The sequence below is a fragment of the Xiphophorus couchianus genome, chromosome 12 (genome assembly GCF_001444195.1).
Source record: "Xiphophorus couchianus chromosome 12, X_couchianus-1.0, whole genome shotgun sequence".
Classification (NCBI taxonomy): Eukaryota; Metazoa; Chordata; class Actinopteri; order Cyprinodontiformes; family Poeciliidae; genus Xiphophorus; species Xiphophorus couchianus.
Window position 1 is genome coordinate 16,117,647 of NC_040239.1, and position 27,092 is coordinate 16,144,738.

A 27,092-nucleotide genomic window follows, 5' to 3' on the forward strand; every position below is an offset into this window, starting at 1 on the left:
TCCGCCCCTCCCCCCACCTTTTGTGGGTGGATCCATCCACGTAATGCTAAACTCGCGCTCGCGTTTGCTTTTCCTGCTTCCTTCAGCCGCGGCGCATCAGCAGTAAAAGGGAGCCGCAGCTCGGAGATGTCCCTGACACTCTCGGCGGACAGGAGAGGAAACCCCCGCGCTTTGAGCTCCCCAGGACGGTTCGGAAAGCAGCGGAGGGACGGCCCTTCTTCTCGGTGAAAGCGTCTTTGTGCAGGCTGAAGGATGAACATTCACACGCGGGTGAAGAGCAGGAGGACCGAGCATCACCTCGGAGCGGAGAGGGACCACTTTGACAAGCAGCAGGTAAATAAAAAAAAATCACACGGAGTGCAGGGCTTTTATCAGGCCGTGGAGTGGAAACCTGCGGGCTTTTCTTTTCTTTTTTTTTTTATGTAAAAGGCCTTCTGCGTGACTTACCGCATAGGCCACATTTACAGCCAACAATTTAAGTCAGAAAATAAAGCTTTAATTAGAAAACCAGGTGTACCGAAGGCCTCTCAGCTTCCCCACGCACATTTAAACCTGAAGCACAAAACTTCAACCTTTTATTGTTTAATCTAAATTACCTGCAACAATTTAGAGATGTCGTCATTCACTTTCCAGCACTGGATTTAGCCCAAATGTATTTTGTTTCAGTAGGAAAAAAAACTCTACAAAGTGAGTTCAGTGCAGTGGCGCCACCAAGGGGGGCCGAAGGGAGGCATTTTCCACATCGATACATTTGCTCATTACCATATTACTCATTACCTTTACCATATTATGTTACCAGTATGGGTTTACAAAAGGAGAGTTCACGTTTTAGAAAGGTGCAATATTTGTTTATCCTTTCGTCATTTTTTTCCTGTTCTTCATAGTATACTATTTTTAACTTGTAAATGTTTGTTTTTGATACCTCTTCCTTTTTATAAATCAAACTTGGTAATTTCATCAAGAACCTGCTGTAAGAAATCATTTACTTGCAATTTGGTGGAAGATTTTTTAAATTTTTTTTATTGTTTTCTTTTCTTTTTTACCAATTTCTTTTCGGAATGTTTATAAAAGCAAAAAGCTTAAGAACTCTAGATATCTAGATGTATATTTTAGTTGCTTAGTGCAAAAATTAGTATTGTGGATTCTTAAACTGTAGTTTATTTTTTAAAAAAATACTAAAATAAAGTTTACGATGCACTTTTTTTTAGATATGAACACAGTATTATATTTATTAATGTTGTAATGTATCACTATAAATATTTAGATGTCTAATTAGTCAGAAGCATCTAATAAGTCGCTGAATTTTAAAGCAGAAATTTTATGCTTATAATGAAACTCCTGAAATATCATAGATTTCTGGATTTTGGTTTTGTTATACAAGCCCAATGTCATCAGTGGTCCCATCAGGCCACCTCTCTGGAGATGGTCCAGACTCTGAGATGTCTGATGATAATTTAATCTTAATTTAGATCTTAACAAAGACTGACAGTAATTTTAAACACATTTTTCTGAACCTACTATTAAAATACACAATGAAGTATTATTCTTTTAAAAACAGATACATTTAATTAAATTACTAAATAGATAATCACAGGGGACTGCACACACATTTATGTACTTGTATTAAGAGTATGCTTGTTTCAGAGCTTGCTTAATGGAACCAATAATATAAATATGGGAATTAGCTGCGACATCTTTAGCTGTAGGTTTCTTGTTCCAAAAATAACATGTGTGAAATAAATATTTTCTATATACAATGAGGATGTAAAATGGAGAAGTTCACTATGTGAGCTAATATTATAGGTATTTTAACAGAATATTTTCACAATGGAGTTTTATTCACATTGGTTTGTTGACACAGATTAAGTCAAAACATTTCATATAAATCCACAAAACTAGCATGTTCAAGATTTGTTAAACTGTGTTGGATATTTGTGTTTTGACAATATTTGTGATTTAACTTCAACTTTGTCTTCAAATCAGAGACTGAAAGTCAGTCTCAGTTCTGAGGAGTCACGCCATTCATTCTGAATCTAGTTCTTCCAGTTTGACCACCTTTCTTCCATTACAAACATTTCGTCCTCCCCGTCTCTCTCTCTCTCTCTCTCTCTGTCTCGTTTTTTAAACCCTTGTTCCTCGATTAATAAATTAAGTCTACATGAACGGATTATTGTGATGTTCCTATTAAAGCAGGTGTACTTTGCTTGAACTCCATCTTGAATGGTTACATTACTTAACCAGTAAGTCATACTGGAAGCTACACTACATCTTACTGCCCAGCGTGAGAGAAACATGAGATTCAGATGAGGATCAGTAACCAAACAAGCGGCTCTCTGGGTGTTCAGATTCTCCAGTATTTTGGAATCTGGAGAATTCAAAATACTTTGCTTTGCTTAGTACTTTGCTTTGATAGGCGTTCGCCACTGTCGGTGTTTTATTTGCCTGTGAAGTGCATCCAGAGGGGTGGAGCCGTGGTGTTTCAACTATTAGACGTCTGGACTCTGGAAATGAATATAAACTCATTAAACATGCATCGCACTTTTACTGCTAAAGGTTTTTGGTGAAAACGAAACTGAGAGTCAAAAGTCCTGCAGCTGGTACTTTTGACTGTTGTAAATGCCGGTCTGTTGTGTAATCAAAGATGTAGATTGTGAAAGTGATTCAAATCTGTTGCACAGATGGATGAGGAGAAGTTATCTGCCTCTTTCTGCCCATCACCTTTACCTGATGAAGCCATTTTAGCTACATCAGGTAAAATGTAGCTACACCATGTAAGAGTCACATCTAGTCCTGATGTGGTTGTAACTCTTAACTCTTGCTACTCAGCTGACTAAATTTAAACACTTATTTGATTATTTGTTGTCAGTGTTTTTTGTGATTTTTGCAGAAAATTGGTGTGCACATCCAGTTTGCAACAGAGTCCAGGAAAAGGCTCACCTTTTATCCCATTTAGTTATTATGAAGACGTAACACTTTATGAGAAAAGAGCCTCACTTCTTTAAATCATATTTTAACCCAAGAAAATTCTTGGAGTCCCTCATAGGTTTGCCTTTTGAGATTTCTTTGCATTGGATCTGTTTGTACCTCTGAAGCTTCTCCTCTTTTCCACATTTCATCACAAACAACAACAAATTTCAATACATCAAAACACCAAAATCATTAAAAGGTTCCACTTGTATCTTGTAAATCCTGCTGCCGTTGTACAGCGTCAGAAGGCTCCTTGACAATGTCCATGAACAAACAAGTTCATGAAGGCTGAAAGCCACATAAGGGACACAATAGACGTGTGAACCCTTTGACCTACCTGTAATCACTTTGAACACGCCACTCCCTCAGTGAAACATGGTAGCGGCTGCATCATGCTGTGAGAAAGAGGGGAGCTGGTTGGAGTTGATCGGGAGATGGTTGGAGCTCTAAACTTTAGACAGAAGTGGATTTTTGCTTTCCAGCAAGATAACAATCCTTGATATACAGTCAGAGCTGCAATTGATAATCTGTGACAGCACTGCAAAAATGCTTTTAGCTGACAGCTGAATAGTGGGGCACACCCCACTATTCAGATTTTTATTTGCAAAAGGTTTATGGAGGTTTGAATATTTTTTATAAGCTGCTGTATGTTTCAGGTCCAGTGTCTACATGCAGGTAGTCAATTAACTCGAATGATCAAATGTGTTGGAGAAGGATGCATCTAGAAGTCGCTTAGTAATAGCTTTTGAGGACAATTACTGAACTTCACCGCTTTAGTTCATATTTGAAGCATATCAGAACCTCAGGTTCAATTCAAAAACACTTTACTAATCCCAGAGGGAAATTAAATGTTACGTTATATTATACAGATTTCCTTAAGGAGTTGTTGTAGATGCAGTGGGAAGGAAGGATCTCCTGTAGTGGTCTGTGTTACGTTGGCACTGAAGAAGCCTCTGACTGTCTGATCTCAGTCTGATGAAGAGGATTGCTCAGGGTTGTTTGTAATTTTCTTGATTTGATAAGGTATCCTGCTTTGTACAATGATCTCCAGAGAAATCTCCAGAACAGAACCAGCCTTCTTTATCAGGATGTTTGGTCTTTTGAACTTCTCTGTGCAAACATGGGAGGATGTTTTTGCTTTGTGCTTCCTGCGTATCAATGGATCACACAACAACCCTTTTTTACACTAAATGTTTAAAACAGGACCGATTTGTTCTTATTGCAAATGGTGGTCCAGCTTGTGAGACACAGAGGTGGAACAGATGAAACTTGCAGCACTGTGCGAGGTCGTCAAAACGAAACTAATGAGAGTCATTAGCTTCTGTGGTAATCTGTTGATTTAATTACTCATCTAAGTTGACACCTAGAGGAGTAACAGAGTAGATTTGAGTGTAAAGAAGAGAAGGAAACATGATGCTTGAATAATTGTTTCCATTTGACATGGAGAAGATGATTTAGAGATAATGGCAGAAAAGTTTAGTTTAGCTGTTAGTAAAATGGAAATTATTACTAGACCTATTCCAGTAGAGAAGAGATGACATTTGTTCTAAGACGTGTCCACCATTTTCTTTAAATCTAAACATTGAATTGGTAATTATTGAACTTGATTGTTGAAATTATCCATTTAACTTGAGTTTAAACAGCTGTTGTAGACTAGAAATAAGTAAGTAGTTTTCCATGGTGGTAACATGTTGCATAAGGTATGTTGTGTGTGTAAATATGTTGTTTGAAATGTCTTCAGTTGCAGAAAGAGGAGAAATGAATTGCTTTGAGCTAATACTAAAGTTTTATTGTCACTTCATTTGGATATATTTCCTGAGCAACAGGAAAATGAAGCACTTATATAATACCCTGACTTGATTACTTATCGAATTACTCACCTTTGAAGCAAGCAAATGTTTTAAACGCCCAGACTGTTCTGATTTTACCCTGTAGCTCATATGTAAATTAAAATGAAGTCACAGAAACTCCTACGCATTCATTACTCTCGCTCCTGTCGTGTCTCCTTTTGATTTTGACCTCAGTACCAAGGTGAACTGTCTCTCACAAAGTCCTGCTTGTTTGTGTATCTGTACTGTGGTGTTTGCCTTCCCTCACTGCTGTTGCCTGAGTAAGCACCCATGTGGGAAAGCAGGAGGAGGGGGATGGGAGTCCTGAAGGGTAAACTTAGCCACTGAGTGGGAGCCAACGCTGAATGAAATGCACAATGGTTAATGGGAGGGATAGATTGTTCTAAGACGTCTCGTCAGCATTCGTCATCCTCCTCCTGTTTTAGCTTTCTATCAATGTAAGGAATCTGCAGCATAGGTTTTTCTGTGTGTGCATAAAACTAAAACCAAACACCCACAGGAAGCTAAGTCATAGTCGAATAGTTTTACCATTGCTACTAAATTCGTCTTCAATTACAACACACTATTTACACAACTGGTCTTTTTATTTTCACTCACAATAGAGCAACATTCATATCCTAAATACGGTGTAATCTTACTTTTGTCCCTGCAATCTGTAATTGAATTTATTATATTAGTTTCACATGGTCGTCATCGTTAGCTAATTTACTAAAGCAATACAGTGGTCTGGAAGCTGCCCAGCCTGGGTTGGGGACAGTTTTTCTGTGGCTCAGTGTTGAGCTTCAGAAAGAAAATGGACTTTGTTGTCCCTAAAATGCAGTATAAGCACCAGGTAGCACTGACAATAACACTCTTCTGTGTTGGAGTTGTTATGATGGAAGAAAGTCCGAATTTAGCTGGGTTTGGTCTTAGTGAATTGTTTGAAAATAAAGTCAGAAAATGCACAAAGATGTGGGGAAGTGTTTTCTATGGCTTGAAACGTCTCTGTGGTTCATTCAGGCTGTAATGGAGCGAGAGAGAGCAAGACTTTCAGCAGATGGGAGTGCAAGAAAGTAGCTTTGTATTATCCAATCAAATTTTCAAACTCTGTTAAGTTAAATGCTAGATTTGGAAATGTAGGCAGCCTTTTGAAAATATAAGTTCAGGTAAGACTGTAAAGACTGTGCAGTTTAAAATCTCACTTCCTTAATCATTTTGTCTTTTGTTTTGAAATATTAGTGAAACCTTGTTTTTCTGGTGATTGTTCATTCACAGGAGAAGACTATGCATCTATCCCTAATGTAAATAATTAATGCTCCCATTGTACTTGCCTCTATTATCACAATTATTTAATAGAAATGATAATCAATTGCTGATCTGAAATTAATCACTTCATCCATTGGATCCTGTCACCCCTAGTTTAATGCAATATGCTTAATTTATTGAGATATAAAAGGAAACTCTATCCAGATAAGATATCATCCTGTCTGTGTAGAGTATCAGAGTTATGATTTATGGAAAACCCCATCATAAATGTCTAAATACAGTTAGCGTGAACAAATGTAAGGTTACAACGTCCCTGAGTTGTATTTATTGCATACTTATTGCCATCAGAAGTTCAACGAGGGCTTATCAGAAATAATAATGTGCGCTAACTGACTTTTAATGGTCATTTAGCCTGAACACTGCTTGGTGTTTAGGCAGTTTCCACTACAATGTAGAGTAAAACCTCATGAGGAGAACAAGACTCGCTTTGGTCGGGCTTATTGTCTGTTGACGGAGAAGTTGAACCACTTCAGTCAGAGAAGGTAGACATATCTCAACTCTGAAAGAGAGAGAGAGACAAAACTATTAAAAGTTAATGAAGAAAATTGGCTTTCTAGGTTGACAGGAAATACCTTCAGGGACATATAATTTTTCAGTACCGCTCCTTTATTGACTAGCCTTCCATTTGTTGATGCACCACCCAGTTAAAAGGTTGCTCTTTCTAACCCAAGCTAATAGCTGTTGAAGTCTGCGACCTTGTCAGGCAGATCCTCTGCAGCTGACTGTTGAATTAAGCAGATAAAGTCCTGCAGTAAGTGCCCTCACCTCGGGGAATTATGTTCGCAGAGAAGCAGTGGAGGTGTAGCGCTGATGCTTTGACTTCATCTCTCAGTGTTTCACATCACAACTTATGGAGACGCTGCTGAAAAGCAGAGATGACCCGGTAAGCAGAGACGCCTTGCATTAAAGAAGCTTACAGTATTTGAGTGCAGAAGCGTGTGTGTGCATGTTTGTGTTCCTGCACTAATACTAGCTGGGATTGGACCTTATGGCGGGCCTGGGATTTATCCAGGCTGTCCCTCTCTGTCACGTCTCGTCTCTGCTGGTTAAAGAGGGATTTACCATCGCTTCAACCAGATGCAGCATTAAGTGTGTGAGCATTACACAGTCTACAGTACCAGCATCTGCAGCTCCTGATTTCTTAAAGCATCCAAATTTGACTTGATCGTTTCTGATTGGTGGATCAAATACTGAAAGATCTGATTTAATTTTTTTGCTATTAATTAATTACATACTAAGACATCCCATAATTTCTGGTCTTATTCTGACTTATTCAATAAAAAGTAAAGGTTGTAGACGTATGCTTTAATTCATAAATATTAATATTGATTTATTTTCAGTTGATTTCTTAACTACTAGCTTAAAAAAAACTTTACTTATCTACTTTTTCACTTTTATATGTTAGATATCAGAAGGTCTAAACAAGATTAATAATATCCCATACAAGACTATAACAGAAAATACTGTGCAGTTATTAGAAATAAGCATATTGGACTCGAGTTGAGTCACTTTTCTAAAAATGTATATAATTTGCATGTGCACTGAAGAATAAAAAACAGATTTGAGAAAATGTCGGCCCTGTCAGAAATCATCGTGTTTCTGGCAACGTTTTGTCCTAATTATTACAGAACTAATGTTGAGTTCAACCATTAAAGAAATACTAATGTTCTCCTAATTGTACAGTATACCCAACACTCAGTCACTTTTCAGTTTTTCACTCACACTTGATGTCCTTTTCCCTCTGTCCGTTCTCACTTTTCTTTGTCGAAAGTAGTCTGAGAGCTTCCCTGCAGCCTTGCTGCTCAGCAGCCATCTGTTGAGGTTTCTGTGCCAGGCTCTGTGTGCCAGATCGCATCCCCCTATCCAACCCAATCTTCTACCCCGGCTGTCGGCCTTCCTCCCCCAACAGACCCCTCATTGTCACACAAACTTCCACGCTTGCACCCTTCGCTTGCCCAGTGTAAATGAAGGGGCATGCAGTTCATTTGAGTCAGAAAGAGGCCGGGGGGCTGGGATGGAGTCTTTTATAAACAGATGCGTCTTGTTTTGCCCAAAGTGTACCTCCTCTCTTATCTCTTGTCTGACCGTTAATGGTTGTGTTTACATGGGTTGGACTCCCAGGTCTCTAATGCATTAAAAAGGCTTTTATAGACATGTTGAATTACAGCTACTACCACCGATATGAGGTTTAGCAAAGATAAGGATTTCCAATATGTAAGTGCTAGACCAATAGAGGAGAAACGCAGTCAGATCATTGTTATTAAATGTTTGACATCCTATTATAACTCATAAAATGTCCCAACATAATTTTCTGTCAACAGACAGAAAATTTTCCTTATTTTCTCAAGGAATATCTGACTCTGCCTTTGCAGAGTCTTTCATGACTTCCTGACCCCGCTGACTGTTTTTATTACGAGCAGCTTGATGTTAGGCTAACATTAGCATATTTCTTCTCCATACTGATGACTTAATTTCTAATTTCAACATGTTTTAAGTTTCAGATAACTGTTTAGACAAAAATTAAAGGAGTTTTTAAAGCGATTATTGACTAGAGTTTCATCTGCTCTCTTCTCTGCTGAATGTGACAGTCAACGACTTTTCTATAAACTAGCTGCTCAAATTGTATATTCACATCAAACAAAAAGTATCTGTCATTTAGTCAGGAAATACAGGTCTGGAGATGATGCTTGAGGCCAGGATATTCCTGGGAATTACTGCTAATCTCTGATATAAAGATGACATAAAACATAGGTTAAATATGAACTAAAGCAGGACTGTAAAGAATTAGCTTTGAGACAGCCAACTATCATCATGATGGAGGTGGTTATTTATTATTTAAACATCTTGTATGACACTTAAAGAGAACATTTTGGACCCCAGTGTTTCTTTTTCTTTTTGTCCAGGATGGTTGTTCTGCCTTTTTTTTTTTTTTTACTATCCAGTCTGTTTCACAGATTTTTAGATAAGACGGTTCAGAACACCAGAGCAGTTTTTAATACATTTATTAAAAACAGTAACTTAATTTATTGAGCTTTATTCCAAAAACTATTCTATTTAACTACTCTCTAGTATTTAGCTTTATCTGTTGCAGCACATTTTGTCTATATTTTCTTTTCCCAATTGCATTATTTTCAGTAATATGATGTTATTAATGATGATACTAAAGTGACAGCACACCATGACGCAGCATTTGAGAACAATTATGTGTTTTAGACTTCTGAAACAAGTTGCGTAAAAGTACACAGCATATTTTCCATAGAGCTGAGTATTTTTTGTTGTTAGCCAGGTATTCATTCTAATTAACAAAACTGTAATTAAATAATTTCAAGAGTTTTACTAACGAAGATGCATTTTTAAATGATTGTTTGGGGACATTGGATCATCAAACATATTGGTAATATGATAGAATAAAGAGCTTGAGTTCTTCCCAAGCTCTGATTGAAACATTCTTGGCTTAAACAAGAGGAACAAAGTACAACCAGTTTCTGAACCTCAGGTTGTATTTAAATCCAGAAGACACACAGATCCCGCTGATGTGTTCCTGTTCCTGCCTTCCTGCTCGTGTCTCAGCAGTTCTAGTTTTACCTGCTGGTCAGGTTGCAGAGCCGCCCGTCTTCTGTCTTTTGGTGACAGCGAGTCACTCAAGTTTATTAATAGCATTGTAGTTACAGACGCCACCCTTTGATTCAGGGTTTGTCTCTTTTATTAGGAGTTTCCTTTGAATATTTAACACAACAGCTGTTGAGTTTCACACAGGCGGTCTGAATATGCTGCCTCTGGCTGTGGTCAGCGTAAGATTAATGTCAGCATAAGATTAGCTGATTAAAATCAGCAAGAATAACATTTTACTTCTTCCTTGAGTTATTTTTAGATATTTGTCTGAACAGGGTTTTTTTTTTTACTTGTCAGAACTTGTTTGTTTGGTTTTATGAAAAGCATCTTATATTAATTAGACACAATAAGGCTAAACGCGTAGTGCTTGTCAGTGTGTATTAAGTGGCGTTAGGTTTTTTTAAACGCCCTTAAAAACTCACCAAAAAAAACAAAAGTGCAGCCGATGCAAAATAAAGTACGTGTAACATACTATGTGGCATGTTTGTGAAGAATAAAGATGTTCAAGATTTAATCTAATTTAACTCCTCTCCTTTCAGCTCAGCAGTATCAGCAAAGCCATCAACAACACAGAGACGCCTGTGAAGGAGAAACATGCACGACGTATCCTTAAAACGGTTTCATTTTTATCAAGGTTGCATGATAACAAAACATAGTTAGCTTCAGAAAAACCTGTCTTTTGGCTTTGGTTATGTTTAATCTTTGCCTTTTGTCTTGAAATTGATTTTTCGTTCTGATGTCTCTTAGCAGTACCAGCAGTAATGCTCATGTTTTGCACCCGTTCAGTACAGTCAATGAAATCTCAAAGTTTGCAATTTATTAGTTTCTTTTAGACCATGACTCTTAAACTTGGAACGTCTCTTAAATTTTTGCAGCACCCATTTTAACCCTTTTCAGAGTAATGCTGCCTTCAATTAGAACTGGGATCTAAATGTAAAACCACATCCAAGTGGATGATGCTCTCAATTAGAAGTTATAAATCCAGTAGGATCCAACACTCTTCATGTTTAAGTGCTGCATTTTATGCATCTGGATATTTTTCATTATAGGACAGCACAGAGTAATAGGATGACATCGTTTTGTCTGCATCATCCAACTCTAGCTTGAAGTGTGAATTAGCTCACTCTAGTCATCTGTGAAGAAATATTGGACAATGAATGTTCAATATTTATACAACAGCAGTGTTTTCTCTTCTGAGCCTCACAGGTCATTTATTTTTTTGGCGATACCAGCACAGTCCTCATCAATGAAACACATTTTAACGAAGCAGCAGATTTCAGTTTTGTTAAACAGTGTGCAGATTGAAAAACTATTTGTTTTTAGTAAGCAGGATTAACCAAGTCTTGTCCTTGAGCTACTATTCTTCTGTAACACACATGAATTCCCTCATCAGCACAGCATTCATCTCTGAAGGAGCCGTTCATTCGATTCAGGTGTTTTGGAAAAGGGATGCATCTAAGATCAATGGGGTTGATAAATATAATGCAAATATGCCCCCCCAAAAAAATTACATTTTATATTAAATGTGTTATTTTTGAGAATTGTAATGCAGTAGTGTGGTAGTTTGTATTTTCCTTAACAGCGTGAATAGGAATCATCTTGGGGACTCACAGGGAGAAGGGAGCCTACACCTTCTGGTCCTACTCTCAGGGCTTCCCTCTGAGCACCAGCTCCATCCTGTGCTGGAAGTTCTGCCATGTGCTGCACAAAATCCTGCGAGATGGCCACCACAATGTAAGGCGACCCGCACCGCTTTACCTGATTGGAAACTATTTGTAGTAAAGCCAAAACCATTGATTATTCTAATCTTTCTTCTTTGATGGATTTAATTCTTTTAAATGCAAAGCTTTGTGAAAAATAAAATCAGAGCAGTCCTCTGTCTCGGTGAATGTGACTGGCATTAGTTAAGTTGTGTATTTTACCTCCACAGGTTCTTCAGGACTGCATGCGGCATCATGGTTCTCTAGCTGAATATGGGAAACTATGGGTGAGTCCAAGTATCTTTTTTTAAAACTCTTTGTTTTTAAAGTTTTTTTCTTGTTCTATAATTGTTTCCCACTCGTTTTGTTTCCAGAGCCACCACCATGACAAATATGGACAGCTAGTGGCTTTGTATATCAAGCTCCTCTGCACAAAGATGGAGTTTCATGTGAAGGTACATGCATCATTGTCACGCTTGCATAAGGCAGAAACTTTATTATTCTGCTCCGCTTACTCAGAATAACTCATAAAAAGCACAAGTTGTATTGGTTGTAGAGTGCTAAACCTCAAACTTTGCATCTTTGCAGCATATGGAAATCCCTCCAAACCTGGAGGTGAAGGATGAAGTGCTGGAGCGCGCTGCGGGGACGGACATTAATAATGTGTGAGTTTCAAAAAAAAGGTTAACCTCTGATGAAAGTAAGCCCTTTCATATATCTTGCAGAGTCAGAGCTCCATTGTACCATCGTGGGGCCTCCATCCTGAGTGACAAAGATATCGCCTTCTGTCCTGCAGGTTCCAGCTCACTGTGGAGGTGTTCGATTACATGGACGCTGAGCTGAAGCTGGCCGAGACAGGTGATCGCTAAAACTCCTCCTACCTTTTTTTTCCTGAACTGCTTTCTCAGGCAGGAGAAACCTGAGCTGCAGCCGAGGACTGCTGCCTGCAGACATAATCTATTTATGCACAAATAATGGCCTCTTTCAAGAAAGGTTACAGTAAGAAGCTGATGGGCTGCATCTCTTCACATGGACTGGGAACAACTCCATGCAAAACGTGACTGAGTCGACTCAGTTTAGCTTGAATTCCTCTTTACTTGTTTGTTGTTTCACCACTGAGGAAGTGCCTGCACTCAGAGCTCATTAAAGTGATTTCCTCCTGTTTAGCAGTAATGACATGTTCTTCCCAGGCTTGCAGGGCGGAGGCCCAGAATCACAACACCAGGAACAAATTTAGCAACTCTGCTTGGGATATCGTGTGGATTAAAAAGTGTTTCCAAGCTTCATAAAGTTTTCATATCGGCTATATTAGCATAGCCACGTGTTTTCTGGAGCTAGGATTTAAATGTATTGTTCCTCAGTGGGAACTTTAGGTGCAACAGTGACAGAAGATTGAGATATGTAGGTTCACACAATGATAGAAGTATTACTAATATATTAAAAAAACAAAATTAAGAATAATGTTCTGTAGAGTAAGGTCAAAATGACACCATAAAATACTGAATAGTTTCAAAAATAATGTATTTCAATCCAAAGGAATGTGCAACTGAGTGGGATCATTTTTTTAAAATATGTGTGTGTATTTTTTTGCGTGCTGTTAAAAGCAACTCAAGCAGCCACCATCAAGGTTATGCATATGGAGGCCTAAAAGTGCCAGTTTAATAAATAAATGATTAAATGGCTTCTTTTATATATGTCATTAGCTCATTTTCAATGTGACGGTGATAAATAAATAAAAATCTATAATATTTATTTTACTTATAAATGCAAATGCAACATTTACAACAGTTGTGTTAATTATTACATAATTAATATTAATTGCCAGCTTCACCCTTCAGAGTTGGTTGCTATGGCAGCCGTTACTGCTCTGGTTGTTGTTGTTGGTCTGAAGAGGAGTTGCTCTGCGACTTAACGAGTTTGATGCTGGCATTGTGTATGAACAGCCAGAGTGACGGCTTAAATTATTTAATGGTGCAATCCGACACAGGAGCCATGACATTATTACATAAATACTAGATTACTAGAATATCATTTGGGCTGCACAGTGGCGCAGTTGGTAGCACTGTTGCCTTGCAGCAAGAAGGTCCTGGGTTCGATTCCCGGCCAGGGTCTTTCTGCATGGAGTTTGCATGTTCTCCCTGTGCATGCGTGGGTTCTCTCCGGGTACTCCGGCTTCCTCCCACAGTCCAAAAACATGACTGTTAGGTTAATTGGTCTCTCTAAATTCTCCCTAGGTGTGTGTGTGTGTGTGTGTGTGTGTGTGAATGGTTGTTTGTCCTGTATGTCTTTGTGTTGCCCTGCGACAGACTGGCGACCTGTCCAGGGTGAACCCCGCCTCCCGCCTGGAACGTAGCTGGAGATGGGCACCAGCAACCCTCCCGACCCCATTAGGGACAAGGGTGAACAGACAATGGATGGATAGAATATCATGTTTAAATATAAAAACTTAAATCGTTAAAGATTTACATTTAGTTATGTTTTTAATAATTAGTGTTACAGTTAAATTATTCATATTGATTAATTTATTACATAAATATTTATTGCATTTTTGGCACTTTTTTTCCTCTGTATGTAAATTATGCTCTCAGAGAATTAATCAAATCATGCATTGAAAATTAAAACTGGAATATCAAAGGTTAATATTTAACCACTAAAGTGTCATACATTTTAACTAAATCATTACATGTGAAATTTCTTAATTATGTATATTTAGTAATAATTATAATTTAGTAATAATTATCAGGTACAAATCAAAAATTGTGAGCACATTGATTTATAATGCATACCATTATTTTGCTTTTCAATTATTTAAGTTCTTAATCATTTATAGTATTTATAACTTCAGTTAAATACAATTTAAATCTTTTGACATTGTTATCTTCTTGGTACTCTGTTTTAATTTAGCTCACTTTTCAAACAATGCTTCAGATTCTGACCTAAAGTAGTGAAACAGAAATGGGTACATGTTTGGGAAAGTACTGATTCTTAAATGTCTTTGTTTTCTCCTGCAGTGTTGCGCCAGCTGAACTCTTCCATCGCCGTCAGCAGCCTCACGTCGGGTCAGTGTCGCCTGGCTCCGCTCATCCAGGTCGTCCAGGACTGCAGCCAGCTCTACCACTTCAACGTCAAGCTGCTTTTCAAGCTGCATGCCTGTAAGAACGCCGACTGCTCTGGAAAAATACACGCAGTTGATCTGTATGTGCGCCTAAACCTGCATCATGATTCCAGGTCTGCCTGCTGATACCCTACAAGGACACCGTGACCGTTTCCGTGAGCAATTCAACAGGTCATTGAACACATCAAAGTTGTTTTTTTTTGTTATTCAATGGCCATCTGTAGCTCCACCCAGTTAAAACTACTTTAAACCATTAGACACACTGAACTCTACTGTCAGTAAATAAAACTTTCGTCTTTTTATTGTGATTTTTTTGTGCGTAATTGTGAAGTTGAGGGAGAATGAAACATGGTTTTAAAAATTTGCTCACATACAAAAATACTTGGAAAGTTTGGTGTGCATTTGTATTCAGCCCCCTGTAGTCTGATGCTCCCAAATAAAATCCATTGTCTAGTTTTAGAATGTTTGTGAAACTCCAGTAAAATCCATTGTGAGGCTGTAATGTGGCTAAATCTATATTAAACTGAAAGAATAGTTTTGCAATGGACCATATCCCACACATTGTGTGTTTGTATCAGACTAGATGGGTTTTCTATGGCATTACTCTTTGCCAGATTGCACAGATTTGTTCATATTTGACTTTGTGATATGGTTTACCCCATGCAATAATAGAAAGCCAACTAGAAATTAAATTGCTGATGGATAATACTGTGTGTAATGTATTTGTGCATTGTTTGTTTTTGTTTGCACAGCCTAAAGACCTTCTTTAACAGAGCCAGAGAGATGGTGTATTTCAAGAGGCTGATCCAGATTCCCCGGCTGCCTGATGTAAGAGAGGAAAAATGACTGCACTTCTGCCGAGTCACAGCCACATTTTGGGTGTTACAGACTTCACTACAAGTCACATGCTGGTTCTGTGCTGCCCATGCTGTCGTCATTTAAATTAATGTGTTTTCTTCCAGTCTCCACCCAACTTCCTGCATGCAGCAGCGCTGGCCAAACACGTGAAGCCGGTGGTTGTCATCCCTGAGGACGATGATCAGCAAGACGACGATGATGATGACCCGGAGCCACTCATCGAGGTCAGCAATACCCCGACCCCCAGCCTGCAGTCTCAGCCTCAGGTGTGTTTCATTAGTCACAGGTGTACAGATGTATGCAGTGTGCTACCTGCTGTTTAAACACTTTGGTGTTTGTGTTTTATTCAACAGGCGGACATTTTTGATCAGGCATTTGGACCTCCAAATGGAGGCTTTGATGAGAGGTGAGCTTTTAATTTTTGAACTGATTATTATGATTTTAATACCAACAGATTGTGACTGGTGGTGGTTTCTGTCTGGCAGGGATCTCCAGATCGAAAGCCTGAAATCAGAACTTGAGCTGCTAAGAGCAGAGCTGGAGAAAGTCAAAACGGAGGTGAGGATTCTTAAATACCATAATGCTTCAATGTAAGAATAAATTTTTTCTCTGTGTGTGACTGCAAAAAGGCACAATTATCTATGTGCAAAGGAATCCGGATCATGTGATTTCTTGGATGCAAATGCCAAATGCCACTCCTGACATGAAGAATGTGGCGAGCAGACTCTGAATGTCAGCTGACCGAAGTCACCTTGTGATGAATTGTTGATGTGTAAAGATTGATTCCGTTTATATTAGAATACCTTGCAAAAGTATTCACACCCCTTGAGCATCTCCACAGTTTGTTGCTTTGCAACCACAAACTGGAATGAGCTGTTTCTTGGGGGAGGAGGGTATATGAAAGGCAAAATAGGCTACATAAAGCAGTAAAAAATAAGAAAAAGGAAAGAAAAACATGAATTGTTTTGTTTTTTGTGTGTTTTGTTTTTTTTACAAATAAACATGTTAAGGTTTAGCATGTAATATGTAGGCCTCAGAGGGTTTTTTAAGAGAACATTTGAGAAGAAAGAACATCATAAAAAGCATAGAACTTACCATACATTGTAACCAGGTTGCTATGCATTGCAAATTTTTTTGCCCAGGTCCCTCTTGAAAATGAGATCTAGATCTCAATGGGGTTTACCTGGTTAAATAAAGGAATATATATACATGTTGTGGAGAAGTTTAAAGGAGAGTTGTGTATAAAACAATATCCTGAGCTTTAAGCATCTTAGAAAACACTGTTCAAACCATCATCTGAAAATGGAAAGAGAATGCTGCAACTGTACCAAGGCACGATCAACCATGTTGATGGATTGGACAGACATTAAGGGTAATAACAAAGAAAATCATGTTGAACACGCAGCAAACATGTGTTTGCTATTTTTTTGGCCTATGATACATACAAAATGCTAGGCGTGATGGAAACTACACTGCACATCTTCATGAACACCCCACCCCCTCTGTGAATTATGGTGGTGCCTGCATCATGCTGTGGGAATGTTTTTTTCCAGCAGGGACAGGGAAACTGATCAAGAGTTGATGGGGAAATTGGATAAAGCTAAATATAAGACAACCTGGGATGAAAAATTGTTGAAGGCTGCAAGAGAGTCCAGACTTAAGTGGAGATTCACCTTCAAGCAGGTCAACAAACCTAAACATCCAGCCAGAGCTAAATTGGAAGAGTTTGATCAAAGCGTATTCATGTGACATGATGATCCAGTCAAAGTCCAGACCAAATCCAGATGTAGTGATCCTTGAACACTGATGTTCAGGCTTTAATCTGACTGACCTCAAGCTGTTTTGCAAAGAACAGGGAACATTTTCTGTCTTTAGATTTGTAAAACTGGTAGAGGCATACCCCAAAAGACTTGTATCTTAAAAAAAAATGTTGGTTTGTGTTGGTCTGTCACTTAAATCTGACAAAATGCTGCAGGGAGGTGTTAAAACTTTTGCAAGCCTTTGGAGTTTGACCTAAAACTGGTTTTCTCAACTCTTTTTCTACTTTTTGTTGCTGAAGGCTCAACGCTACGTCACGCAGCTCAAGTCCCAAATCAACAGCTTGGAGGCAGAGCTGGAGGAGCAGCGAATGCTCAAACAGCGGGCGCTGGTGGAAAACGAGCAGCTGCGCATGGAGCTGGAGGCAACCCGGCGCCGGAACGCAGAGCACGAGAGTTTACAAGGCACCTTCCTTGAGGCCGAGAGTAAGATGTGTTAATGAATCACTTGTTTGGGATCTCATGCAAGCATGAGCAAGATAATTCAACCTGGTCATCTCTGTCTGTGAAGGAAGGGCGCAATCGACCGAGCAGCGATACAATAAACTGAAAGAGAAACACACAGAGCTGGTGGCCAGTCATGCTGAACTGCTCCGCAAGGTACAGACTAGAGACTTAGAGATGTTTGCTTTCAGCTAGACTGTCACCACCTGGCCTTGTGTTGTAACGCTGAGTGTGCTAATGTGCAAACAGAGCGCAGACACTGTGAAGATGCTGTCGGCCACCCAGCAGACTCAGGAGGAAGTGGAGAGGACTAAGCAGCAGCTGAGCTTCGAGGTGGAACGAGTCAAACAGGAGGCAGATATGAAGGTTGGTGCTTGTTCTTTAACTTGGATCACAAGAAATGTGTGTGTGATTACATTAAGCCCCACACATCTTTCTTTTGCTAACTGGTTGTGCATGTGATATTTATTGTATTTTGTGGGATAGATTGTTTGTTTTTTGGAGCACAGTGGCATCCCAAAATAGCATTTGAGTGGTCTAAATGGCCTGAATTGGTTATTCTTACTTTTTTTTTTTTTACAATGAATTTCCAAAAACTATACTCTGATTAGAGTCAAATATAGCAGTTTCTTGTTATTTTATTATAAATGGATAAAGATTTTATGTGGATATTTAAACAATTAAAAAACAAGCAACTGTAAACGTGTATAAATAATTTCAGCAAGTAAAAACACAAGAAATTTCCAGTTTTGTAGCTGGGGCTTACCTGTGCCAAACCTCTGTAAATTTGCTTTAGTTTATCTCAGCTGCATCAGTCTTTGTCCACACATGGAGCTATGGTTTTCAAAAGTCTGTAGCCTTAATTATGATATTTCTAAAAGGTTCCTGTATTGCATAAGGCCAAAAAATTCTGGTGAGGGAGAGAAAATCCTGATTTCATTTTCCCTGTTGCAGCTGCTGTGACACTTCTAGTTCTGATGGAGCCTCCTGTTAGCTTTACTTTGATACCAAGATTATTAAAATAGAGTTTGTAATTGCTGATTAAAAACTAAATTAGTTTTAACTATGTTATTTTAAACATACTTCAGAAAACCCAGTGGTGCTCATGAGGTGGTGTCTCTGCAGATGGAGGAGCAGAAATTTGACCTGGAGCGACTGAAGAGAGACCTGGAAGAGAAAATGGCAGAGGTGACACGGGTGAAGGCGACTCTGCAGAGCAGCGAGATGGTGAGAGAGCGTCTGCAGTTACTTCACTGATGTCCTGCTAAGTCAGCTCCATTCAGAGTTATCACCAGTTCTGCTGGCGAGGCGCAAGACTTTTCCGCATGGAATTTTTTCCTTTTTCGCTCACGGCCATCTGCCTCTTTTGGCTTTCCTCGTCACCTGTCTTTTCTTTTTTTTCTCGCCAGACATCGTTGGAAATGAACAGCAGCATGACGGCTCTGCAGGCGGAGAAGGAGCGCCTGATGCGATCTGTGAGGGAGAAGGAGGCAGAGCTGTCATCTCTGCGGCAGGAGGCGCAGCTGCAGCAGTCGTCGCTCCAGCAGGAGCGGGAGAGGAGCAGCAGGGAGCTGGGAGAGCTGCAGGGCAAGCTGAGGGAGAAGGTCAGTCAGGACGCAGGAACCCCAGTGCGATACATTTTAGAATAAAAAGATAATAAAAAGCACGCATGATCATCGTAAATGTGAAATAGACCATTAATGACCTGTCACAGAATGTGAATGGGAACTAGAAATATGCTCTTGATGTCAAAACTGTTGTCCTGTTACCTAAATTGTGTGTGTAAGGTTACTTTTTCTAATATTCTCAAATCAGTGACAACTTAATATTTTGCTTTTAAACAAGTGATAAATGTCTTCAAGTCCAGTTTATAAGCACCTTATGAAAAGAAGACAATCAATAGCTGAAGTTTAGCCAGGGTCCATATAGACACCAGTGGATATTGACTGAAAAAGAAAAACTGAATTCAAATTAATATCAAGCATCATTGAGTAAAATATTGCTGAATTTACAGTTTTTTGTTTACGTCGGGGGTTTTTGTGTCTCTCCGTTATCATGACAGTAAAACGCGCCGCTCTTCAGACAAAACGTTAAACAGCAGCCATTAAAACCTGCTGTGTTGCCTCACTAACTGCTAGGAACTGTGACTTCATCACTCTGGATAGATTTTAACTTCAAGCAGCACAGCCCATTGATGCGAGTGGAAACTATTCATTCTTTAATTATTATTGAAATGTTAAAATAAAAAATGTTAGGAACAAGACAGCGTTCATCTTTTAATAATCATGGTTTTTACTTTCTTTTAAATTTCATCATAAGTAAGATCCCAATTATTCAGCAGTTTTTACCTAAAAGCGGTAAGGCCAAAATGTATTTATAGCTCTGTCAAATTTTGATTAAAATGATTTTCTTTTGACTAAGAAGTTTGTTTGTGATCAGAATGGAGCCTGATATCAATCAAAAGACAAAAAACCATAGAAGGAGTGTCATGTAGATTTTTTTTGTTTACCTTTTTAAAGAATAGCTTCTTAAAAAATTATCTGTACACTGCTCAAAAATCGACATAAAAATATTTATTGGCAACAATAAAATCAAGCCCTTCTAAGAACTGCTGACCTGCTTTATGCACATTTATCTAGTGATGAACTCGAAGCCTGCTCATCACCCTGATCTGGCTGGTGTGATATTTTCAAAACAATGTTATCAAAAGCATCAGCTTCTTATGTCTGCTGATCTATTCAGAAGCTTTGCTCAGCTGAGATCCAGAAGGAGGCCCAAGATGAGTGATTGCAACACTGCAGATTAGTCATTGTATTATGATAAACTGCTACAGTGACTGATCACACCTACAAATAGATTTATAGTCTCATGTTTTAAACTCTTTAAAAAGACTGATGCATTGCTGATGGGTTGGATAACTTGTACTGATGCATGCATACTGTACGCGTTAATCATTGTTCTTACATTTGTGCTTTTCTTGTGTGCTTATTTGTAGACCAGTGTGGAGGAACAGATGAAGAAGAAGCTTTCGGAGGAGCAGTTCGCTCTGCTCCAAGGCACCATCGCAGAAGCTGAGAACATCATCCAAGATGCAGTGGCCAAGCTGGATGATCCTCTGCACATACGCTGCACCAGCTCTCCAGGTCTGACTGCTGCAAAACCCACATACCTAACATTAAGAGCAGCTAAATCTGTCATTATTAGAACAAACCTGATATTAACATACAGCACTGCATGTATAAAGATTTTTGATTCAGTTTCTGTTTCTCCTACACACAGATTACCTCATAAATCGAGCGGAGGCCACGTTGAGCTCCATCGACAAAATGAAAAAGGGACATGGAGATTATCTGCGCAACATGGAGGGTGAGTTCCTTCTCCTCATGACGCAGTGCGGTCGGCTCCAAAGGTTATCTAATGTAACCATCTGCTCCCCTACTTTATGTTCTTGTAACCAGACTCTGGCGGGCTGCTGAGGTCTCTGACCCAGTTCTCCCACTTGGCTGCGGACACGATTGTTAACGGCAGCGCTACGGCACACATGGCACCCACTGACCAAGCAGATCGTAAGAAACATTGAACTACTGGATACACGTCACACTTCCTTCTTACATGCATATGTCTGCAGAAGCATTCATTTTAAAGTGAGTTTATTCTTGGAGAACAAGCCTTGCAGAAATATTGCTGACGGTGCGTCTTTGCACTCTGATGTCCGTCCTGCAGGTCTGACAGAGAACTGCAGAGGCTGTGCCACTCAGAGTCTGCAGTACCTAAAGGAGCTGAAATCCAAGAACACCCTGCAGAGGGCCGATCCAGCTTCTGTTCGACTGATTGTGCAGAAGATCCTGCACCTGGGTCAGGTGAGGGGAAACAGTAGGATTTCTGCAGAGATGTTGTGCATCACACTTTTTGTCCTTGCTGTTTTGCAAAACATTTTCAAGATGAAGGTGCTTAGAATAATACAGTTGTAGATTGTTTTGCTAATTATGATCAATGGAGCTGATTTACTGAAAATAAAAAATGTCCTGCTATCATGTGCAACTTTTCATTGGCTCAAACATTTCTCTTTTAAAGTTATAAACATAAACTTCCATGTGTTTTTATTGGGATTTTATGTGATAGTGGACAAAAATTATTTTCTTACAAATAAAAATCTGAAAGGTGTGGCATGTATATATATTCAAATAAATCTGGTAACCAATGGCCTTGAGAAATCACCATACCTGGTAATTGGACTCCACCTGTGTGCATTTTCAGTATTGTTACAGTGGTTCTGTGGTCTTAGGATGGGTTAAATCAGCTTCAGCAATATAACTGTGTTCATAATGAAGGATGAGAACATGTTAATGATCTCCCTGTTGGGTAGATTTTACATTTTTGGGATGCTCTTGGGCAGATGGAACTGTTTTAGTAGCTTTCTCTTTCTTTAGTTCTGCAAATCGTTTTTTTAGCACTTTAGATAAGTGGTGGTGTCTGATGCTTAGTCTGGCTGAACTCTAAATTAACTTTAAGTGTTCAGTTTCAATTGCTTTTGGCACAAATTGAATGCAAATTGCTGTGATCAAACGGTTATTTGGGCCAAATGCTGTTGTGTTTTTTTGTTGGAATGAAAAGTTGTGATTTAAAATTTTGATTTTTACTGTTGAAAATACATTGTGATGAAATGATTTCCCTACTGCACAGTCTTGTAAAGAAACAGTTCAGGGGGCAAACTGTATCTTTCACAGTTATATTTTCATCAGTAGCCAACAGACCTGTTTGGCACCGTCTCGCAGAGAAACTGAATGAGCTCTGAGAGATGCAGCTTGAGATTAATGCTTCTGCTTTGCTTTTTTTCTATTTGTTTTTGTTGTAACATGCTTTTAGTTTTTTCTTTTTCCACCTAAATCCAGACTGAAATAGTTTTGACTGCATTTTCTATTTAGGAGCTACGGCCGAAAGGAATGGACATCCGTCAGGACGAGCTGGGCGATCTGGTGGATAAGGAAATGGCAGCAACATCAGCAGCTATTGAGGAGGCTGTCCGCAGGATTGATGTAAGCAATGACGTACTGCAGTGCAGTACGTGAATCAAAAGATTCATTTTAAATTGTGTCTTGACTTTAGATAATAATTGTGCTGTGTGAATTTCAATTTAGGAAATGATGAATCAGGCACGAAAAGACACATCAGGGGTAAAACTGGAGGTCAATGAAAGGTTTGTTCTTTTTTTTTCACATATCTAAATTCATCTGTACCACTCAGACGTTGGTTTCTAATAGTTTTTTTAATCTTGTGTACATTTTTGTTAAATCCCACTTTGACGTCTTTTTCCAGAATCCTCAACAACTGCACTGACCTGATGAAGGTGAGGATTTTTTTCTTTTAAACAATGTTCAAAGTTGTCATAGTCCAACAAGCTTAGTGTATGTTCTTGTTCATGATTCATGTGAACATATGTTGAGTGTTTCACACCTATCCTCCTCCAGGCCATCCGCATGCTGGTCATAGCGTCCACAGACTTGCAGAAGGAGATTGTTGAGGGTGGGAGGGTGAGTCACTGTTTTCTAAATTTCCTACTCAAAGTAGACAGCTTATTCATCGCTGATTAAGATTCAACTTATGGTGTTTCATTCAGAAATCTCTTCTAAATGTATTGATGCAATTCTCTGTAAGGGTGGAGCAAGCATAAGGGAATTCTATGCCAGAAACTCTCGCTGGACCGAGGGACTCATCTCTGCTGCTAAGGCTGTGGGATGGGGAGCCACGGAGTTGGTGTGAGTTCCTGTTTACCGTCTTGTCTTCCTGCTTATTTTAAATTGTGTGTGCAAAAAAAGTGGCTGAAGGGGTGATGTAATTTTCATGTATTTCTAATTGTAGAGATTCTGCTGACAAGGTGGTGCTGCACACTGGTAAATATGAGGAGCTGATAGTCTGCTCGCATGAGATCGCTGCGAGTACAGCACAGCTGGTCGCTGCCTCAAAGGTGATCATTTAACGTCTTAAAAGTATCATGTTTTAAAGTGGCAGGAGGTTACTACTCCACAATAACATTGCCATGTAAAGCCAATGTAATCTTCATAACTTTTAAAAATCTATAAATGGGTCGGAAGGTTGGGAAATATGTCACATTAGTCTTCTATCTTGTCCATTAAAGGGCAATTTTTACAACTTTTCCTTCTCAGTTATGTCCAGACTTGTAGCTCACAAATTATAGTTTTATTCCCATGGCATGGGTAAATATTTAAAAGAGGAGGAAAGAAACAGGAGAGCAAAAGGCAGCTGAGATCGTAGCTGAAAGTTTCTATTGGTGTTACGTTTGCTGAACTCGGCTGTCGGAGCATTAATAAGTTGCAGCCTAAGTAAAATGTTGTAATGCAAATGTCTTCACTTTACGAATTCAAATTTAAGCTGGAGGTCTATATGATGATTTATTCAATGAAGAGGAGAAAGTCAGGAGAAATGGTGTTGGAGAGCAGTATCAGGCAGACCTATCAGATCTTTAGGGTGAGTCTTGTCTTTCTGTAATTCACAACAGCGGTGAGCAACAAATTGTGACCAGAACCGTGATTCAAAACACCAAGATATCCAGGAATGACAGCATTCAGATTGAGCTTATAATTTCTGCTCGAGTTTTGACTAGCATTGTTAAGTTTATGGCGTGAATATTACTCCAAATCCTCTGAACAACCGTGTTGCAAAAAATGCTTTATATTAGAGGACAATGTGGCTGTTCAGTTCAAACATTTCTCCAGTAAGTTTCACTCATGACTGTTTAAATCCACTCCAGTAATGTAGCAACCAAATGTTATTTCATGGACATTGTCAAACTGTTTAAGTTCATTTACGGTTAATTTTCTCCACCAATTTGCTCAGACAGAAAACAATATGTGGCTACAGCTAAGAGTCATAACAATGACAGTTTAAATAAATGTATTTAATGGTAAATAAATGGTCATTTATTTTTTACTTGCATACTTAATTTATAGTAATTTGATTCGAAATTTGCTAAATGTTAGTACGGCAAAAAAACTTTTGGTTTTCAAAACAATTTAGCTTCAGTCTGATATGATTTTCTTCTACAATATCTGTAATAAAAAACTATTAAACTTTTTTAAAAATAGAAATCTGATTGTTGACTTTCGACAGATTATTGTCAAATTCACAGCTCTAAGTGGAAAATCTAATCCGCCTGCCAGCTGGCTCATTGTGCAGGACTTGTGCTGAAAAGGAAAACTCATGTTTATTCTTAGCTGAAGGCTGCGTCAGAAGACAATCTGATCAAATGTCCTGATAAAAATAATTTGGGTAGTGAACTCATATCTAAGAAGTAGTGAGAGAGAAGTAAGGTCTACACACTGTTTTAATGTAAGATTGGATTTTCTGACTTTCAACCCAACAAGCTGCCTTTCTACGATAGAGTTCATGGAAAAAAAATAACCTTACAACATGGTCGGCTTCCAGATAATCAAACATGATTTTTGTTCAAATCAAAAAACCCAAAAGATTTCTCTAAACCTGCTCTGTTCACGCTGATCTCCTTGTTTTCTCTCAGGTCAAGGCCGACCGCAGCAGTAAGAGGCTGGGCATTCTCCAGCAGGCCTCTCGTCATGTCAATGAGATGGCTGCTAAAGTCGTGGCCTCAACAAAGACGGGACAGGAAAACCTGGAAGACAAAGGTGGGTGCACATTTATTTGTGTAGAAGACCAGCAAACATATTGGTTGATTTCTAACCTTTACTATGCTTCAATCGAACAGATCCCATGGACTTCTCTGGGATGTCTCTTATCAAGTTGAAAAAAGAAGAAATGGAGTCACAGGTAAGCAGTGTTGCTCATTGAAGGTGATTGAATATATGATTGAAAACTCTGACTGAATACTTCAGTGCCAAATTTCAGCCATGAACCAACACAATAATTTGTTGATAAAATTAGACATGAAAAGCTGAGATACAGATTTAATTTTTAGAGAAAAACTGAATGTGTCAAACTTTAGTTATAAACAACAGCGTGTGTCTCGATTCTTTAGGTGAAAGTGCTGGAACTGGAAACTCAGCTGGAGAACGAGCGTTTACGTCTGGGTGAGCTCAGGAAGAAACACTACGACTTAGCCGGAGTTCCTATGGAGCAGGTTTCTGAGCGAAACGGTGACTCGCCGTCACCTGTCCAGCAGCCCCGTCCTCTCAACATGTCCCCCAAACCCAGCAAGCCTCCCCTGGGGAGGAAACCCACGCTCTCTCAAAAACCCAACATACCATCAAAACCAGGGGTAATAAAAACTAAAGTCTGTCAAAATAAGAAAATAGAACATGATTTGAAATTAAATGTTTCCTCTTTTTCATGTTGCAGTTCAAGTAAATGCAGAGGATGGCAATGCTTCACTGCAGGATAACCGGATTTAGTGAAGAAATATTTGGCCTTTTTTGTGAATATTCAGCTCTTTTTAGTTGCATACTGACAAGCCAGTGTCAACCTTCTTCTCAACTTTTTCCTTTTTATTTTTATTTTTATTTTACCTTTCATTCCTTGTTTGCCAAAATGGCCCTCCAGCCTATTTTCTTGTTTTTTACTCTTTAATGCCTATAGGGACTGCCCTGTTTTTCCTTTATATTTTCCATGTTTGATATTAAGAACACTTTATTTTAGGCATTTTTTTTTTACAAAACATTTCTGTATTGCTAACAATTTAAAAATTAAAACTACTGCTCCCTTTTTTGTGGAATGTAAACTTTTATCTAGAACACAAATTGGCCACATATCCTGTAGATGAACAGTCAAATGTAATCATGTTTATGGCAGCCTTATTGCACACTTTTAGATCACATCTTTCTCTTTTTTTGCTACACTCTGTTCTGTATTATTTATGTTGTGATAGTGGTGAAAGGAGACTGGGGAATGACTTGGTGTGTGTTCATGTTGCTGCAGAAGTATGATATACCTCTAGCTTTGCCTTTATGTGCAAATTTGCAGTTTTTTCTCCTCCTGAACTGAACAAGATTGTATCAGAGGCCTTGAATAACACTTCATAGATGCATTAAATGTTGCCTCTAAAGATTTGCAGTCTGTACAAGAGACTGCTACTTACACTACATTTATCTCACGAATGTCCCTTTACAAGAGGAGAACATAGATACTATGTTAAAGCATTGATAGACCTAAAGCTTGCACATTATGCATCAGCTGTAGATGTCCTTAATTATCAAACGCTTCTTGTAGGCTGAATATAGAAATTTAGGGTTAGTTGATGAGCAACTTTAAGGCGTCTCTGAGTGTTTCCTGCAGGGTCTTAAAATGCATCCTCTATGTTCTGCCCTCTCCTCTTTAAGAATGTCTTTTTACTCAGATCTATTAATATATATTTTAGTAAAGATACTGGTGTTTTTTTTCCTTGTAAGAAGTGTAAATGTCACTCAGATAAACAATAAATGTTTGACTTAATTTGGTC

The 27,092-nt window shown here is 38.7% G+C and overlaps 1 protein-coding gene across 1 annotated transcript; it reads left to right on the forward strand.

Moving 5' to 3' along the window:
* The first annotated feature begins 60 nt into the window (after window positions 1-60).
* hip1rb (huntingtin interacting protein 1 related b) lies at window positions 61-27,085 on the forward strand. The gene is made up of 32 exons (XM_028033947.1): window positions 61-333; window positions 10,274-10,337; window positions 11,326-11,468; window positions 11,665-11,721; window positions 11,809-11,889; window positions 12,023-12,099; window positions 12,231-12,292; window positions 14,446-14,586; window positions 14,663-14,720; window positions 15,302-15,377; window positions 15,512-15,673; window positions 15,761-15,813; window positions 15,893-15,965; window positions 17,467-17,650; window positions 17,736-17,824; window positions 17,918-18,034; window positions 18,794-18,895; window positions 19,078-19,272; window positions 20,664-20,811; window positions 20,948-21,034; window positions 21,127-21,234; window positions 21,392-21,528; window positions 22,594-22,704; window positions 22,807-22,865; window positions 22,985-23,015; window positions 23,137-23,199; window positions 23,324-23,424; window positions 23,528-23,633; window positions 25,203-25,326; window positions 25,407-25,468; window positions 25,677-25,916; window positions 25,997-27,085. Exons 1-32 carry the CDS (start codon window positions 253-255, stop codon window positions 26,003-26,005), a joined length of 3,201 nt encoding a protein of 1,066 aa, XP_027889748.1. The 5' UTR covers window positions 61-252; the 3' UTR covers window positions 26,006-27,085.
* The last annotated feature ends 7 nt before the right edge of the window (window positions 27,086-27,092 follow it).

What these genes read in the sequence shown, in the direction of transcription:
- hip1rb (XM_028033947.1), top strand. Translation starts at nt 253, where the DNA reads ATGAACATTCACACGCGGGTGAAGAGCAGGAGGACCGAGCATCACCTC. An exon ending in TGCGAGATGGCCACCACAAT is followed by an intron (nt 11,469 to 11,664) that starts GTAAGGCGACCC and finishes TTACCTCCACAG; the next exon opens with GTTCTTCAGGACTGCATGCG. An exon ending in ATGCTGAACTGCTCCGCAAG is followed by an intron (nt 17,825 to 17,917) that starts GTACAGACTAGA and finishes ATGTGCAAACAG; the next exon opens with AGCGCAGACACTGTGAAGAT.